Here is a 20,029-nt window from a genome sequence, read left to right on the forward strand (position 1 = left end):
TCATATTCCTGACTTTGATCGTGAAATTAATTAGGACAATCCCAAAGATATGAGCTGTCTTTATTCCTGGGTGGTCTAACTTTATTTTCCAGCTGATATTAGTGACCTCCTGGTGGGGGAAATGACATCCTTCAGGAAGACTCATATGGCTGACATAAGGCTGATCACACAAACCAGTGCAAAAATGTCCTTAATGAGTCAAAGACAATCAGCAAAGTCAATAAAACTGATAGTAATATCAGGAAACGTGTCAGAAAAATTCAAAAATGACATAAAACATAATACATTTTCATTTATCAGAACACTAAATAACCCATGTTGGAATCAAGTATAGTTCTCGACTTTTTTCAGAACCAACGCAGTTTTTGCAGAGGAAGGCCACAGAGTACCAGTGTATATTGGGTTTGAGACAGCCCACTGTTCTTTCTCCGTGTGTCTGCATGTGGACCTCTGCTGTAAGGCCCTTGTGTACCACAGGCCTCCTAATTACCCACTCGTTTAGCACAAAATAGAGCTGTAATGGCCAACAAAGCCCCCCTTCCATGTGTCAATGAAGCGTTCACAGATAGAATCACAGTTTTGGAGACAGCCGGGGCTCTCAGTTTCTCCGTGTTCAAAACCTGGAGGAGGGGAGGTGCGGTTGAGAGGGCACATGTGTGTTTTGCCACCCTAAGACCTCAGCTTAATGACCCTTGAGAGCGAGACGTGTTCTGGCTGTAGTTTTTGGGTAAATTACACCGGCGCTGCAATTCTGGCCACTTAACAGTAAACTAAAGAAGTTCAGGGGGTTACGTATGATGACATACTCTTTATTGCCTTAATTGCCATCCTGAGATTGAGTTTGGAACACACAGATTTTAACTTAAAAGCCTTGCCCCAGATGCAGATTGGATTGAGACAAAGGGAGAATAATAGATTACAGCGTTAGGTTCCAGAATCCCCTCACCTGACGTCTGTCATCGCCTTTAAGCTCACTGCACACATCTCCGAGCTTCCTGGAACACTTTTCTGGACACAAATATAAGACTGCAACTTTGTTGAGACCAAACTGGGGCTTTTCTAAACAAAAAAATTCTCTGACTCTCCATCTACTCGCCACCAAATAGCAGGACTTGTTTGTAAGTCATCTGATGGGGGGGACAGCAGATGCACAGGAAATGCTTTTGATCAAACAAAATGGCTGGAGAGCAAGGAGGGATGGATGGGAAAAAAGTGTGGGTGATTGTGAGTACATGTGCGTTTGATGACAAGCATGTGCCTTTGTTTCAGGGTGCGTGTTGATGAACTCTGAATGCTGAGCGTCTGAGGGGTTTTTTGGCACCACAGGACAAGAGACTGATGGCGGTACTAATCCTACTGTCTCCTGGCTCCTCTGTGTCTCTGTGCGCCCTGGTGCCATATGTGACAGGGCAGGAGGGTGGGTGGGTTGTTTGTGATGTGATATTATTCATTGAGACGCCATGAGATGAGAATATGTGTTTTTATGAATAGGGAGAAGGGTTGGGGAAACAGCTGCATGCCAGACCAGTTGGCACTAACAGCTATAGTAAATTTTTTTCCCCCGCTCAGTTGTTTTTATATGGGCCATTAAAATGAGCTGATGCTAGCATTCTGCTACCCAATGTACACTCTTTAGAATATTCTGCCTCACTTTTTATTTCTCCTTTCTCCATCAAACTGTCACATGGGAGGTTTAAGCTGCTCTCTGAGAGGGGAACTCAATTACAGGCCTGTTGATTTCTAATTAAAACAGTCACAACCTTTTTCACTCAACCCCTTTTTTGTGTTTTTAACCTGTTTTATTAGCCCATCACTGTTTCAGCCAGACATGTGCTGCCAGGCTAGATGCTCAGCCCCACCCACATCTTAGTTAAAGGGGTACTCCACTTATTTTGTCATTTACTCATCACGGGGAGTATTACTCATCCTGAGACAAAGAGTATAATATTCTCTGGCTCTTGAGGGAACTTTCTGAAGCTTGAAAACATACCATGAGTTATCTAGGCTTGGATTCATAACTTCAAATTTCTGTGTTACAAACTCAAGTTGAAGGGTTTCAATAAAGTGGGAGGCAGGATGTGTCTAATGACAGATGGTATTTGGTGGAATTAAAGGAAATTTAGGATACAGTCATTTTAGGCTTTTAAAGTCAGGAAATGCCAGCTGTTTAACTATTCCCTTTAAAATCTCCTGCGAATCGCCCTTACCTTTCAAGTATGATACTTAATTATCCTGTACCCATTCAAAACACAAATGAAAGGAGGCTTTCTATTGTTTGCAGTGTGTCTGTCATATTCCCCATAATGAAACTGCATGTGCGTGCCTTTGTACTCACTCCTGGGCTCACGCGGTCCATCCACAGTGACCTTTATGGCTCGGTGGTAAGTGGCCACTTGTGGCGGGTTGGTGAATACTGTGATTGTCAGCGTGAAGCTCTTGCCTGTGGGGATATAAAACAACATCAAATGTCATTCCATCTGCGGAGACAATGACCCACATTCATATCTAAATCATCTGCAAGTCACAAGTGTGGTTGTGACTTATAATAACAGCCAATACAAACTGGGCTGAATTGACTTTAAAGGGATCAATGTCAGACACCATTGGCTGTTTTAGAACATCTATCTTTGGCAGAGCCTAAAAGGACAATCAACTGCAGGAGCCAGTATCTTGTTATCCAGCATGTCTCTCAGTCTAACGCCGTGTGAGTGGGCGAGAGGCATTTTAATAGTCACTTCCTCTCTCGATAATCCCCAGCAGTTGCTGCCTTGGGGGTTAAGTGTGTATGTGTACGCTCTTATGTGCATCCATGAGGACCGCAATGAATCACGGTGCAGAAGCCAAGTCAGCAGCGGCGCTAAGGTCTGAGGTATTCAAATGCGTTAAGTAACCATGGCTACGCACAGGAAACAAGAAGTGGGGGGCAGATTTGCTGCAGCGACTCACATGAACAGCTGTCTATTTAGCTTCAATGGGTGTCCTTCCATCCCGTGCTTCACACTCTATTGCAATGCACACATTCTTTTCAAGAAATTGGTACAATAATTCGGGAGGTAGTGGATCACAGACACAACAGGTGTTCCACAGATCGGATTTGTAGAGCATGTGTTGAACCACAGCGAAGGATCTATGATCTATGACTCCCAGCGTGTCATCTTTTTATTTCCTAGTGTCATGTGCTACCTGTGGTCTATCGAGGCAACCAGCATTACTACTACCTGATTGCTCTCTGGATCTCCTGCTCTCCATATCATTGCTCTTATAGTTTAGAGAAACCGTCTCAGCCCTGTAACCATCAATCCTTATCCTGCTTTTCTGTGCATGATACTAAGCTATCTAACATCCTATCAGTTTGCGCTACTTGTACTTATCTCCGTCACCATTACCAGGTATTCATTTCAGACACCTCTATCTCCTCTGGCTCCTATGTCACTTCCTGTGACCAGATTCTGTGTCGCAACAGGGATACTCACGCAACGTCTCCGTGGTCAACCCTAATCTCTACAATTTGTTACCACTTGAACATTGACATTATCTACATTAGTTTTTGACAATTATAAGAGTAGAAGGAACTGAGAGGAAGCATCAGTGACAACACTTAAACTTATCACAATCAATTTCTCTCAGGCAGGTAGAAAATAAATGCTCTTAAAAAGTATTTCCAGCACAGGCGAGGGCACATCCTCAAAGTCAAATCTCAAAACCACAAGTTTGGTGATTTATTGCAGAAAGATAAAAAGATGCAATAGGTATTTAGATAATGCCAGTCGGCCCAGTTGGAGAGCTCTTTTCTTGTCTGCTTGACTCCTTGACAACATGCGTAATTAGCCGTGAGTCTGCAGCAACACCCAACAGGTTGATCAACCTGAAATGAGCGAGGTCACTTCAGGTGAACCTTATAGGAAGTTTGATAAATGACATGCTGATTGCTGTCAACACGTTGTTTTGCAATTTTCTACACAAGCCTTGTGTCTTAGACTAAAAATAAAATTTAAAAAAATTCTCACCTGGTGGAAAAAAATTCAAAGCCAAAACAAAAGACACAACGTAATAACAGACTCAGACTTTAACAGACATGAGAAGGAAGTGGAGGCCCATGTTGGAGATTGTCATGTGGTTGAGATAAACATTACTTAACATAACAGCTCCTGTGTGCAGTGAAGGGAGCGCAGAGTGTTATAGGCCTCACCTCGGCCACTGCGGCCAACGAAGCGGAGGTCGTTGAAACGTGCTACCTGGTTCTTCATCACACCTGAGGCGTTTCGTAGCTCGGCAGAGTAGTTCTCATCATTGCCCGCCATTACTGTGACTACTGTCCCGTCAGGTATGTCTCCCAGAGCAACTACCTGTCCGGGGCACACAGGTCGAAATTCAGTGACTAAAGAAGAGGTTGTAAGGGATTTGACTCCTTTCTTTGTGACTGGAAATATATGGAAAAAATATCTCCATCTGCAGTGTGAACTCTCTGTGTTCATGCCTGAAGAGACTTTGAAAGAAATATAATAGCGCCAAATTTAACAGAAGAATTCCTTCATTTTAAAAGCCAAAATCCGATTGAAATGAATCCTCAGTTTCATTCTCAGCTTCACTGATTAAAGACTTCACCTCGCTAATGTGACAGGCTTGTTTTACATTAAACTACTCTTCTCCGACTCATGTTGATAAATGGATTTATTTTCTCTTCACTTCTCAGACGCAGAAACAAATTTGGCAAGGCCCCGTGTTATCATTTAGATTTCTGGATACAGATGAAAGAGTATGTGTAGCCCTACAGAGTAGTGATAATTATAGAGTGGTAGTAAGAACGGTTAAATAACACATATATTTGAAAATGTGTCACGTCTGATTTGGAGCCAGACTTACTGCTACAAATTTCCAGTTTCGTGTGTCTTTGATCCATTTTTTTTAGATTTTATCTGTCAAGCAATTAATAGGGTTTTTCCTGAATTATCATGTGGGTTGGGGGGTTGTCTGGGCTTCAAAAGCCCCTCAAGAGGACTGAAATGCATAAACAGTTCAGTCTTTGCTGCTTGTATTTTTCTGGTCAAAAATCAGGTGAAAATATAAATACTAATAATAATAATAAAAATAATAATAACAACAATTTAATATCACTATTACAAAGGTGGCTGCATAACATGTTTTGTTACAATATGAAAGTGAACATTTTGTGATATTATTTTTGTAAATTTTGATCCCAACCTGTAAATAATCACGATGGAAACGAGGTTTTCATTGCTGAGCTGTTTAAATTAGCCATAATTATTTAATTCCGGCTACATTAACTTATTAGTGGCAATAAACAAAAGTTCACTTTTATGTTGAAACTTTTTTTGTCAATATGATTATATAAATATATATTTGAAAGGACACACATTTCACTCCAAAATTCACACATGAGGTGATTATAGATGGTATTATTCATCAAGAAATCGGGAAAAAAAAGGATCCATGAGTGATTTATAATAAAAAGGGACACGAGGGGAAAAGAATCAACACAACAGAAAAGTGTTAAAAACGGACAATTTAACTGAACTTGAACAAAGCGTCTCCCTCAAAAACACAAAGTACTAATTCTTCACAATTCGCTGGTGACAGAACAGAAGGAATCCCGTTGTGGTTTTACCCCCCTTATACTCTAACAAACACCACTGAGACGGGACTCACCTTGAAGGCGACAGGCAGCGTCTTATTGCACCGCCAGTGGGAGGGCAAGACCGAGCAGAGAAAGTTGGGGCTGTCGGTCCGGACCAGCTCGGCAGGGTGGTCGGCGATTATCTCGGCCATGCTGCGGTTTTCGTGGGGACGCAGTCTTGGCACCGCCGCCGCTCCGTCCGGCTGCCCGGCTGGGGAGCTCACATCGTTCATCTTTCCTGGGACCGGCTGGAGGCTATTGGACGGCGGACTGAACCTCCGGCTGGCGCTGGGATCTACGGGAATTCGCATCACAACAGCGTGGATTATCAAAAAGGGCACCAAGGACTCTCCAGCTCCTCTCTTTCCTTCCCTCTCACACGTTCAGGGAGAAACTCGGAGTGCGCGGCGCAGCGCGCTGAAGCCCAGCGCCTCTGCCAATGGAAAATGGGACTTGGTGAGCGCACAGCGCGTTTCAACCCCTCTCCGCTGCAAACTTTAGCAGGCGCCTTCAAACGACAGAAAACTGTTAGCTGGCAAGAAAAAAAAAAGAAAAAAAAACTTGGAAAAAAGTTGATGATGCTTTTAAATGACAAGTTCTTATTCTACAAACTTCTCTGGAGGAAGCGTCCATGCGCCATAACGTCGGCGTAGTCACTAGTGTGCGGATATAAATAACATCAAATGTATGTCCAAGCGCGTAATCGGTTATACTGTTACAGGAAAAGCGCGTCGACGCAGATGCTCGCGAATGTTTTGTCTGTCTCCTTTCAGTGAAAAGTCAAAGCGCTGCTCCAGGTGCGTCATTGAAGTCTTTGTGCCAAACTGAACGTCTCTCAAAAGCCCGCAGGCTAAGTACACGCGCAAGTTTTTCAAAGAAAACGGATTAAGATTTAACAACACTTCTAAGAGCTATTAATAACAACGCAAATCTTTCAAACTCGACTTATATTTCCGTAATGATTCTCGCCCGTGCCACGGACTTTGTGTAGGGTTAAAATGTTGACGAAGTCGGGGGTTGGAAAAGGGGGGGAATCATCGCCGGTGAGATGAAGGAGGCGGAAAATAGAATCCCGTTTTGTAGCCGTAAATGTGGTTAGTGTTTGGAGGCCGGGGTTTCCCTTGCTCAGGCTTTTTGCGGTTTATATAGCTCCAGCGCCCAGCAATTATTGCGCTGATGCGACTCCAACACGTGGTGTCTGGAGTCAGATCCATTCCCTCTGCCATAATCTATCACGCCTATATGGACGACAGGACAGGTCTATGTGTAATGTCTATACCTGTATGAAACACACCCGGGGATATATTTCATGCTTTCTCTATCCTCATTCACAGTTAGACGCTCTCACACAGCCGTACATACCGACATGCTACCGCTTTCCCGGACCCTCGGCGCGCTTCTAACTGGTGGACGGTCATTTCCAGTCAGTAACACGCGTCGGTCAGTGTTGTGTTGCGGCTGTTTTGACAAAACGAGGCGATCGGGAAGCCGAGCCCCCGGGGGAAAAGTGATTCAGAATGCACTCCATATAAGACAGGAATGAGTGAGTCACTGAAGAGCGGCGAGTCAGGTAAAGGTGCAGGTGTAGAGTTTCACTTGGTCACAGGGGAGAGCTGTTGTGCAGGTGTACAGGTCGTCTACTTTACACGAGCTTTAATTTACTTTTATTCACACATGTGGCTATTTCTTTTAATACTAAAGGTCCTCTGAGGAATTCAAATAAATTACAAGAGAACGCTGAATATCACACAACATGCAGTTATCATGTAGCTGCAATTCTTTAAAGATGCCAGGAGATGAGGCTCCGGGCCAGCGCGCAACTCGGCGTTTAATCATTTGCATATCTAACCGCAACAATTTGTGAATTACAAATAAGTACATTTACTTAAGTGCTTAATGTGAGACTTCATTATATTAAAAAAAGGAAATTCTGTATTTTCCTCTCTTTTACATTTAATTTACGATATAGATTTTACATACAGCATATTATGAAGTTTAAAAATATTTTGAGTATGTTTGTGGCTTAGATTACTCAAAAGGTAACCAAGATAACTTTTCTTCTCCATAATATAAAAAAGAAAAATTCTTCTCAAATGTAAATACATAAGTAGTGATATAACAGTAAAATCAGTGCTCCGAATGCTTTTTCCTTTCACAAAATAATATGATAGTAATTTCAAATCGGAAATGTTTTGTACTTAAGAAAGCAAGCATACTTCCTCCATGATTGCAACAGCAATAAAGCAGAAATGTTGAAATAGAAATCATTTCCAGGTCAGTATAAACCAAACAAAATAATTTAAACCATTTTATTAACTGTAATAGGATACATCAACGTCCCATCTCTGTGTAAAATTCTTAAAATGTAATTTCATTCTTTAGTGGTGTTGTTGAAATGTCTCATTCAGTGGAAGTTAGTCTGCAGGCCTGCATCGCCTGCTCTTCCTGTGTCTACTGTAGAGGGCATCATCCACCCTCTGTGAGACTCCATATCTTGCCAGCTCTCACCATTCACCCCACCCTCGGCCCTGAGCACCCATCAGTCTCCCAAAAAGTCTTTTTTGAGCACCACATCACAGAGCAGCATGTGTGTTGCCACTGTGTGTTCCTTTTACGTTGCTCCCAAACAAGCTTTTATTGCAGAAAGACTTTAAGACAAAAGGCCTTTGATACTGCAGGCCCATTTCAAAACAAGGCAGTCAGAGACAGCAACATCCCGCGACACCCCTGAATTCAAAATTTTACCCTGACCTTGCGTAGATCAAAGATCAAAGCTAGTGCTCTGACTTACTGTCATTGATCAAAGCATGAGCTTTGATCTATGGTCTTACTCACACTGGCCTTCTCCCTCGTCTTTCTATCTTATCCGGTTCCTGAGTGTACGAAACTTGAAATTTGACCTTGACCTAAATTTCTCAAGATCAAGGTCATCATCTCATTTTCATCCCCTTTGCACCCTGAGTAATGCGTTTTGTTTCATCTTTCTATATGCAACGGTTGCAAAGATATTTGGTGGACTAACGAACAAACAAACAGACAAACACACGAACACTGATAATTACAATACATCACCGCTTTGAAGTGGGATGTAATAAAAGGGACTTCTGAGAGGCACAGCTGTCAGGTTATTTGGGTCCTCTTGTGGTTTTTTGCAGCAGGTTTTTACACTATAAAGTTGTATATAGCTTTATACATTGAGAATAAGATTTCTGTGTTGAGAGAAAAAAAGCAGTATTAAAGTCTGAGAACTGAAAGTGACTTGAAATAACATGACTTATTGTGTTTCTAAATATGAATGTATGTGGTTGTGCACATGAATGCATGTCTGTGTGTCTGTTGGTGGGTTTGTGCGATATATATATATATATACTGTATATACACACATACATATATAATATATATATGTGTGTGTGTGTGTGTATAGAGTCTGAAAGCACTGACACGCATCTGGCACCTTGTCATGTGGATGGGGAGGAGGAAAAAAAGAGTGATTGAGTTACACTTCCCCTCTGTGTGCCTCAAACACCAAAAATATGGTTCAAATTGTCCAACATTCTCAAAGATCAACTCAGAATTCATGGATGGATAAATGTGAATAGTAGTAATTAAATCTATACAAGTGATAAACATGGCCTTGCAGGAACCGTGGAGCCAGTTATTCCAGCAGAGTTAAGTTTCAGCTTTGATAACATCACCGTTTCACCACTGAATTCATTTGGCATAATATGGAAAACATAATTATGGATTGGAATTTAATTCAGGAAATGTTAAGGTTGAAAATAACCCTCAAGTCAATTTCATGCCATCAATTTAATCAGCCTAATTATTCTTAATGCAGATATAGAATTTTAGTTTAGGAGCCATTTTCTATGATTTATTCATGAAAGGCACAGCAGTGAGTCCATTAAATAACATACACATCTCATTTGTATCCAGACACTCAGCATAGACTCATATTTTTAGGTCAGCTAATCAGTCTTAAATTACATCTTTCCGCAGTCTGTTATTGTCCCATCAGAGGCAGTGACAGGAAGAGCCTCATCCCAGGCCCCATATGCCCCTCAAACCCTTCCTTCCACCCCAGAATAGTTGTGACTTAAACCCTGACAAGCTCGGATCATCAAAGACTGTTTTTCCCATCTGACTCTGCTTTGCCTCTCTGGTGTACATTCAGCATCTGTCTTCCAGCTCTCTGCAGGATACGGCCTGTGCTCACATACAGCCGTAAGGCCTACTGGCTTTGTGTTGGTCAGAGGTGGGGCAATCCCAAGATTATCCATTGTTTGATGTCCCAAAGATGTCAGGAAAACACCAGGAGAGGTAGTTATAGAGAGTAAAATAATATGTTAAAAAGATTTGAATTCTGGCTTCAGAGTAACTACAGGAACCTTTACACAGATATCGGACCTGCCCCACTCTACGTTATCAGACTTAATATCATGTTGTAATGAATCTAGCGTAATCTGGTTCGTTTGGCACGGCTGCTGCTCGCCTGGCGCGCAGCTGGGTCGTCTCTCTCAGCTCTGGTATTATTCATCTACTGTGTTACACTGGCTTGGAGTCATTTCACAGTAGGAAAAGTCACTAACAGAGAGGAACCACAGTGTACCACATTAAACAAGATGTGCATTTTATGATTTATGATAGTAATAGTATTTCTCTTACTCCATTTCAGTCTTTGTATTCAATAAAAATGGAATTCAGCTGACACCCTCAGTCATTTTTCCTGTCAAGATAGTCATTGTATAATAAAATTTCTGCTCTCTTTCCCACTCATCACAAACATTCTGTGAACTACTAATATACTGTATGTAGCCTCTGCGCGCACGCACACACACACACACACACACACACACACACACACACACACACATACATCTATAACGTTGACAGCAAACTAACCGTGTAGAATCTGTCTTCCATTGTCTTTGTGTAACTTTAAACTTCTTTACATCTCTATTCTTGCTTGACACAAACACACACTGAGAGGTCTATGCTTCAGCGCTACAATGTCGGCATCAGCAGGATCAAGACACACATATTTGACCGTCATTAAGAAATATAATGATAACTGAAGACAGTTTCTTCCTCTTCATATTTATTTCATCATTCAACAGGAAAAGTACAGTCACTTAAGATTCAGGATTATGGCTACATTTCACAGTGGTACATTTTTCAAGAAACATAATTATAGCTTTCTAGAAGAGGGCTCTGATGAGGGCCAGGCTTTTTCTGCTTTAACGGGATGTTTCCATGTTTGGCAGGCCACCAACCAACAGGCACCGCCAGTGAACCAATCAGCGAGCCCGCCAGTCTAGCAGCGAACCAGCCAAAAACCAGTGTATTTGCCAATCAACCTAACCATCCAGGAGACCAGAGATGCAGCCATTATGCTAACCTGCCGGCAGATAATGTGGGCGTCCAACTCGGGCTGGTAACGCGCCAACCGGGGAGACGATTTGTGAAAGAACCGGGAGAGGATGACGATGGTTCGAAACTTTACTCCCCATGATCTCATTGACTACATTACAGTATTACATCCACACACTGATCCCAGATCACCGCTAAGCCCTTAATGACTGTTTGTCACCAAGCCCGTGACATCACCATGAACTGAGAGGACGGATGGCACGTTCTGCGGTCAGCGTGTGTGTGTCTGTTTCGAGAAAAATGGTTTCGATGAAATCCAAGTTTTGGTTTAGACTTAGGCTATAGAGGTTATTGTATTAATTTCATAATATGAAAGAGAAGTGTCCAATATTTCTCTCGGCCCCTTGAAATGGCAGAGAGCAGCATGGAAAGAGATGGAGACACGGAGGGGGCGGCTGCTCACTGCTTGTGGCAGGAGGGAGGGAGGGAGGGTATAAAGACAATTTCCTCTTTGCTCTTATTGCTCTGACTGTCTGCCGCCTACCGCCTTCATGGAGGTCCCTAATTGAGATCACTTGTACTTAAAAATAGGAACAAAAAAGGAACTTCTGTGGGCTGGGAGATGGAGAGGAGAAAATAAAGCAGTAATATGTGACGAAGGCTGCCATTAAAGAGTCCCAATGATAGATCTGAGCGCAGAGAGCTGAGAACTCTTTCTCTGACTGCCAGGGAACCTTCAGATGTTGACGTGACACACACCACCTGCTGTCACACCACTGGAACTGTGCATGTAAGTGTGTATTTGAAGGGTTTCTGCATATGTGTGTGGCTCTTTTGATGGGGTAGGGTGACAGAGCCCAGGGCCGCAACATGAAACATGGAAATTCAGTTTTTCCACCTTTGCAAAGGAGTGTGTGCATTTTATTTTTCTTTACATAGCTGCATCAAAGTATCTTTGCAGTCATCAGACAAATTTGGTTGCTCTTGTGTGCAGTCCCTCTGTTATTAGCTGTGCTGTTATTAGTCCTTCACTTTAATTCAGCCGTTCCACCAGTCAAACTGGTCTTTCGCCTTTTCCCAGACTCAGAGAGTGTCCCCAAGGCGTACTGGTTTTCCCTACAAACTATCTATCACTCAATCAGGTCTGATCATGCTATTAATCAAACAACGAGCCCGTCTTCAGAGACCAGTTTGAAAGGATTGGCTGGAGGGAAGCACAGCGTATCCAGGAGTGGTACCGGACCACGGCTGGGAACAGGAACCCCGTAAAGAGCGTTTTTCTTGGACCAAGACCCTATGTAGGTGCTAAAGACAATACAGACACTCGGGCTAGGCCAACATTCCACTTTACACTTTTCCCTTCCTCTGTGTATTTCACTGGTCTACTTCCTCTCTGCAAACTAGCCGTCTAGTATCAAAATATTTATAGTATATCTGCAAGACATGCTGTTCTCATGTATCCGTTCAGCCCTGTGTTCATTAAGCGAGGTAAAACTAATACCAGATTTATCGAGGGAGATTTCCCCTACGTTCTCCCTGTCCATGTGGCGAGATTGAGGATGATTTATGTGAGGCAAGGAGGAACAGGCGACATAGATAGAGGAGTTCGTGGCAAGAAGCAAACAGCCAGCGGCTCAGGCGAGTACGCACAAGGGACTATCACCTGTCACAAGCCCATTTCCAGGGGTCTGGTGTCGAGACTTGAGGGAGTTAAGACAGGACGAGCATCGGCAGCAGACTGAAAAGGAAGAGGAAGGAGACGGGACAAAAGGATGTATGTATTGGGAAGCAAAGAGGAGGTATTTCTGGGTGCACTGGGTCCAAAACCAATGTAAAGAGCCATAGAGGAGGGCCAGATGGAGGGAGAAAAAGTCCGTCATGGATGCTCAATTGCACACAGACATAAACATAGACACTGCAAACCCACCCCTTGAAATGTACCATATACCATATATTTTTTGTCTTGGAACATTTAAATGTATTAAATATACTGTTTGTTTTGCTTGGCCATCTTCACAGACTAGGCATCATTAATTTTGCTGACAGTAACTGAGCCCAGATCTGAAACCTAAAGATGAGATTCTACTTTGCTGTTTATTTTTTTGTAGGGAAATCAATGTCAGAACTGTCAATCAGTCCTTCAGGATGTCCATTTCTGAGACAACAGCCAATCAGATAAACAGGAAATGAAAACAGTATCAAGCAGGAACCACATACAGCCACAGAACCGCATCGAGTAATAGTGCTCAACTTCCGAAGGCCTGGATCTTGTGCTGTCTTTTTCCTGATCTTTTCCTGATCGCAGTCCAGCTTGGTACAGCTCCAAAACGCTGAGCCTGAACTCTACAACCTGGAGCTCACCATACTACTCCAAGCTCCAAACCACTTAGATGTCAAAACGTTACTGACTCGGTTCAGATAGAGACCGTTTCGAGAGGTCTTGCGTACAACATCGTTTGCCATGTGTCTTCAGAAAAAGAAAGCTACTGCTGATGCAGCACACGTAGGAAAGAGACTTTGCCCGAAACCTTTGGCTGTAATTACAGTAAGCCTATTAGGCTACTGGTCAGTGGTGACTCAAGGTGGAGGTGTAGAGGGGGAGAAGAGGAAGGGTGGATGGAGTTCACTTTCATAACGTCCAGCCGGATATGTTCCTCAGACAAAACCAATTCCAGTCTTCTTCAGAAATGAAAGCTCAGTGAAAGCAAATTTAATTAAATTTGTGGGGAAAAACATAAATTTGCAGAAGATAAATGACTATTGTCTGATTATGTGACCCATGACCTTGTATTTTCCACATAGACAAACTCAGAACTTAACAGTTATTCCAAGACAGGGCCTTTTCATGTCATGCCTGCTCTGCCCAAAGCTGAGACCCAGATGACGCCAGCTTTATAGTGCCTAAATTGAGTCTCTAGCAGGGAGACTCTTGGACTCCTGGCTCCCACGAGGAACATTGGTTACATTGTAAAACGCTGTCCATCTAACATAATCTATTCTGTGGTGTCACGTTATGACAAAGCTAATAATTTGAATGTCACATAGATACAAAAAAAACCCCTCTTGCAAAGTTGTTTGGTTGTTTGGATGTCACCTCGGTATGACAAGTAAATTATCTGCTCAGAGTCTGTTGCTGCTCTGGAAGCACAAGATTTATGGTGAATGACTTCAAAAGAAATGATCATCTTAAAAAGTTTTAACTGGTTTCCACGGCGTCGTCGATCACTGTGATGTGTTCTTGTGTCTGAAAACTGTCTCTTGTAGTTGCAGAACTCATTTACTGACGTTAAAAGAATCTCTGAACGACTTAAGTCTCCTGCCAAACTAGTGCAACTTTCCAAGGGCTCAGCTTTGACACAAACCACAGAACATTATCAAGCAGCTCTTTAAAGCATCTCTAAGGTTGAGCAGAGCAACTCCTGGCATTAAAGAAAACCTTAATTGCACTTTAATATACAGTAGGTATACACGGTTAAAACATGTAAACATTAAACATTGCAAGATACTATTTTTCATCAGTAATTGCCTCACACTGCGAGCCTGATGATTGGTTAATATTTATGATGGGCCCTTAGGGCCTCCTTCCTCTCAGTCTGTGTCGTGTCTATAAAATCTTTCACCTTTGGCTCAATTGTACCACAGACAAGGTCCCATTAGATCCTGATTGTATATATGCTTTTAAGGTGTGCCTCTATAATGCCTTTAATGTGCACAGACCATGTGCTTATGAATGTTACGTGGGTGTGTATATACAGGACGTGTGAGCAGCAGTAAAGGGGCTGGCTCTGAGACTTTGGTTAACCGGTCTATAATTTGGAGGCCCAGTGAAGAGTCTCAGCAGCCTCTCACTGTTTGTTTACCAGAGAGACCAACTCAACTGTTTCTGCTGCATTTGCAGGGTCCTGCAGAAAAAAGGGCGTGTGTGCTCGTCTGGTTCTGTGTGTGTAGGTGTAATGATGTGTGTAACATCCTATTCATGTGAAAGTGACATTTTATAGAATAGGCAAAAATAAAATCGTAAAAAGTGCATTGTAAAATCCATTTGGATTTTAAAAAATGCTGTTAAATTTATGTCTTTTATGTTTATTTCCTTTTAAGCAACCAGTCCTTCCAATTAAGACGAGGAACTCTGACATTCCTCTGTCCTTTATTTCATCTGATATGCCTTTAGAAAATCAACGTTACATTACACATATGCCACCTATTATTTCCTGAAATGGTAGCTTTGTCATAAATAAGAAAACAAAAAGAGGCCTACTTCACAAAAACACCCTCACATTAAAAAGCGTTTGTCAGCAAAAAAAATGACTGCTATTTCTGTTTGTGCCAAGAGTAATTCTCCAGAGACTGAACTGCTCGCTTTCTGTCCCAATTGGGCTTTTTTTTTCACCAATCCTCCTCCCGAGCAGTAATAAAAAGAAAACAATGCAAATCAAAAGACTGGAGCTCCCAGCCTGTCATTTAGTTGTAACTTTGAATTGTCTTTGCTCTTTGTGAGCTGTTTTCTTTCACACACACACAAAAATGTTGCTGCATTCTGAAATTCCATCACGGGAGAGGAAGAAAGACGGAGATAGAAAAATGTTCAAAATATCACTCTAATAAAATATTCTTGCTCCTCTGGGATTCTCCTGTGCTCATTCAGCATCAGGAGAAGTGAAGTGGAAAAGGCCCGTTATTGGTCTGCATCCAAAGAGGAGAAAGACAGAAAAGAGGGTGAGAGAGAGAGAGAGAGAGAGAGAGAGAGAGAGAGAGAGAAGGAGAGAGAGAGAGAAAGAGAGAGAGAGAGAGACCCATTTCCTTTGGGGAAAGACAGAAAATAGAATGAGCAGCGCAACAGTTGACGGAAAACTTTTAACTGCTACATCAAAATGAGCTACAGACGATTGTGAGAGGGCAGCTGTCGGGGTGAGTGACAGGATTCAACTTCAGACTGAAAGTCTGCTCCGGCGATGATCAGATGATCTGTATGTATATTGTATAGACTTTGATCAGAGAGCGTTGCTCGTCGGAGTAGAGCAGTCGGGTTGGATATGTGTAAACTGGAACAGCTCAGGGATCAACATAAAACACAACAGCTACAAATTCTCAAAAGATGCCAGCTTCAGTCCCAGGAAGGAACTTTGAAGCAACCTGAAATGTAATATAGGGGATTTTGCAGTTTTGTAACACTGCTGTACAAGCGCAAACAGTTCAAAACTTTTCTTTTTTTTTTCTAAAAACAAGAGTCAAACAGACTCGTGATGAAACCTGGTTGGGAACGTTTTATTCAACCCTTATTTTACATTCATAAGCACTTTATTATCTCACTGCATAAGTTACTATAAAAAGTGTTGTAGGTTTACAGATATAATCTAAAATCCATCCTCATAAAAAATATGTTTTTTGTTGACCGGAGTTCTTAAGTTACTTCTCAATATATTTCTCATTTGTTCTCCTTTAGAAAGAAACAATCAAGGCTCACCAGTGAAGGCCATCACATAAGGGTGAAAGCCAGAGGAGTATCTGGTGAGCAAACCTCAAATTAATTATTTTTTTTTTAAAAATCTAAACAATAAAACTTAAAACTCACCAGGACTTCATTCATACAGAGTTGTGAGTTGGCATGTGAACAAACACTTAATAAATAATTTACAGCACTCAAATGTCATTAATTATAATTACAGACTTTTTATAATTACAGACATCATTAATTGTCTTGATACACCAGTTACGGTTACTAATATATTAATAATAGTTCAAATGACAGTATTTTGCTACATTATGAAGTAATGGTGCGTCTACATTTCTGAGCCAAAAACAATTGGAAAAAACAAATGAGTCAAACTTGAATAGTATATTTTACTTCTTTTTTATTTAAAAAAATACAACATAAATAAGTGTATGAAAACTGTTGTACTGTAGCATTATCTACGTGCAGCGTATGTTGTAGTGTGTGTTAGCGGTGCCCCTGTTTTTTTTCCAGTAAACAGATGTTTGTTGTCTGGAAGTCTTTTTGCAGTTTGCCACATTTTGGCTGCTCGTTCATTTCTGACCGTTTCCCACAACTGGTCAGCGCCCTCAATTTTTCTGCTGACCAGTTTAACCTTCATATGCGCTTGTAAATTTTCTATTGGTTTAAAATCTAATGACTCACCAGGTTTATACAGATGATTATACAGATGAATTATTGTGGAAAAAAAGATGTCTTTGTCTTTTATTTCTCCTTCACGTTAACTCATTTTTATCTTCTAACCAACTCACCAACACCATCAACCCTGATGCAATGATTCCTCTGTCTCCAAAGGGGTGGGGTGTGGGGGTGTGGTGGGGATTATAAGGGTAGAATTTGTCACCTGATTTATGAAGACATTGTTCTCGTGCATCGGACAACATGGTCAAAAACGTGACTCATCACTCCTGAGTGATTTTGATGTTGACAGGTTTGTGGAGTTTGGATGTTTATAAAGTCATTTGAAACAAGAGCTCCATTCTTTAGATACACACCTCATTTGGCTAGATCAAGCAAATAAAGTCCTAACATACAGACAGTTAGTTGTCTCTGTTGTGTTTGCTTGCAGAACTAACGTGAATCTGAGAAAGGGCAAATACCAATCTGACTAATTTAAGATTGAATAATCTTATTTTAATCTTCTTTACAATTGAAGGCTATCAAAGATTTCAACTTTCAAACATGCTGACACACATACGCATCGTGTTTTTATATATCATTAGTTTGATGATAAAAAAAAGTGGTTACTGTAGTGCTTTAAATTGTTATTTGATGCTGAAATGCTAAATGGGTGTTAAATAAAGATTTTCCACATACAACCTTTTCAGTCTAAGATCTTAATTCTAGTCATCTGCATGCATGCCCCCTCCCCCCTTCCCCCAGAGGCCAATTTAAAAATGAGTGCTACCATTTCTAGCTTCAATCTTCTCCCCAGTGACTTGTCAATATCAAACACACACGTTATATTCCCAGTTCAAAGACTAACATCCCTACACACACCTACGCACTCTCTGGGCCTCTTTTGTGTCTCTGGGGCATATTTAATTTTTGTGTCATACACACATTTAAATACATCTGTGTGTGTTTGTGCATGTGTGTATGAATGTATGTACGTGCATGTGTGTGTGTTTGTGCGTGCCACAGGTGGCGCTTTACTGGCGACTGTTCTTATTATTGTGGTGACCAAAGCATCGCAGTCTGGTCACATTTGTCATCCTTTTCCTGAATGTGTGGGTGGGAGGGGAAGAATGGAGGAAGGACATAAAGGGAAGGAGCAGAGGAAGGAAAGGGAAGAAGGGAAAAGAGGGAGGGTGGGCAGATGATGGTAAATGGCCACCCTTGAGGTGCCATATGGGAGCTGGTTTGAAAGAGTCGGCCTTGTGCCGTTGCTCTTGCTGGATGCGAAATGATCCATCCGTTTGTATCTTTTCTCCATCTTTCTTCTTCTTTGTTTTGGTGTTTCTTTTAATGTTTCTCACCCTCTAATTTTCTCACATTGTGTCCCTCAATTTTGCCTTAGAGAATGAACATGGCGCCCCTCTCTTCCACGCTCACATGTAGGCCTCCGGAGTCGACAGACCACCATAAAAGGCTGGTGTGGGCGTCGTCGAGTGGGTGGGCACTTTGATTTTCAGGTGTATTTCATCTGTTGTGTTCACACCTCAGTCCTGGCAGGGGCCTCATGTGTGGGCAAGTAATTTGAGCAAATTAGGAGAGGGGGCCTGTGTGCTATTAATGACACCCCATACCCTCTACTGCATGTTCACCTATTGTTCCTCTGCTACACACACCTTTCTTTTCTTCTGCTTCAAGTCTCCAGGTCCCATCTGTGTATCCTGCTCAACTCCCACCCTCAACCCCTCTGAAGGCGTGAATACACACACACACACACACACACACACACACACACACACACACACACACGCACACACACATGCATACACACACATGGCGCACATGGGATGGGGGTGGCAGGAGGGGGGATTGGTTCCAGGTGCCACTTTGAGTGAGAGCATTAATCAAGCAGACAGATCGTCCTCACACACACACACACACACACACACACACACACACACACACACACACACACACACACACACACACACACACACACACACACACACTACACAAACCTGCCTTCTAAAAATCAAATCTAATTTCTCCACAAGTCTTTTTGTAAATGTGCACTGAGCGACAAATGATTATGATTTGTGAGAAAGTGAGCGCCGCTACGAGCGTCTGGAGACACGTTCTAACAAGGTGCACTTATCCCGTCAGACGACTCCTCTGACCTGCTGCCAAGCTATTGATCTCAGCCCTCGGTGGAACTCTTTCATCCTCCTTTACTCATCTTGTTTCCCCTTCCCGAGCAAGTTTTTTACAGTTCCACTTTAAAGGATGTGCCCCTTCGCTGACAAAATCAGAACTGTTTAAAAGACAAATCTGACACATCCTACATGCACTGGTTTTTTTGTTTTTTTTTGTCTTGACCTGCCGGTAAGTAGGTTTAAATATTTGGAAGCTTGGCTTGAGTCAGAGGGGATACCACATTCCATTACGATTAAACTAACAAGGGGAAAAACCTGCCTTTTCTCCTACGTTAGCCAGAACAGGTAAGGCCTTGTGTAGGTGCCGCAGCCACGCTCTCACTTACAGGCTGAACCCAAACATCGAGGAGGCTCGACACTCCATATTTCCTCCTTACAGAAACATAGCCGCCTCAGGAAAAAGGGGAACCCTCAACGATGCTCTCCAGTGGTTTTCTGTATCAAGTCCTCTCAAATTCATCTATGGACTTAAATAAGTAAATTGATCTTTTGAATGTGGAGTAAAGAGGACCTGAAACAGAAAAAAAAAGCAGCATGTCCAAATCTGGATTATAATATCAGTTTTTTGCTTCGTTAAGGTGCAACAGTTCCAAGATAGACCGATTTCCAAAGTGTTAGGTAGTTCCTTCCTCTCTAAGGGCTTCTATCGGATAACTGTAATTCACCCAGCATGATGCAATTGAAATGGATGAAGGGCTGAAGGAT

The 20,029-nt window shown here is 42.1% G+C and overlaps 1 protein-coding gene across 3 annotated transcripts in view; it reads right to left on the reverse strand.

Moving 5' to 3' along the window:
* Positions 1-20,029, reverse strand: part of runx2b (RUNX family transcription factor 2b) — a 40,516-nt gene that overhangs the window by 16,052 nt on the left and 4,435 nt on the right. For all 3 annotated transcript variants that reach the window (XM_068342767.1, XM_068342765.1, XM_068342766.1), the window contains exons 3-5: positions 5,668-5,930; positions 4,190-4,346; positions 2,336-2,440 (exon numbers count right to left, since the gene is read on the reverse strand). In XM_068342767.1, the coding sequence (XP_068198868.1) occupies positions 2,336-2,440; positions 4,190-4,346; positions 5,668-5,930 (525 nt within the window). The remainder of the gene's footprint in view (positions 1-2,335; positions 2,441-4,189; positions 4,347-5,667; positions 5,931-20,029) is intronic.

Source organism: Antennarius striatus, chromosome 19 (genome assembly GCF_040054535.1).
Source record: "Antennarius striatus isolate MH-2024 chromosome 19, ASM4005453v1, whole genome shotgun sequence".
NCBI lineage: Eukaryota > Metazoa > Chordata > Actinopteri > Lophiiformes > Antennariidae > Antennarius > Antennarius striatus.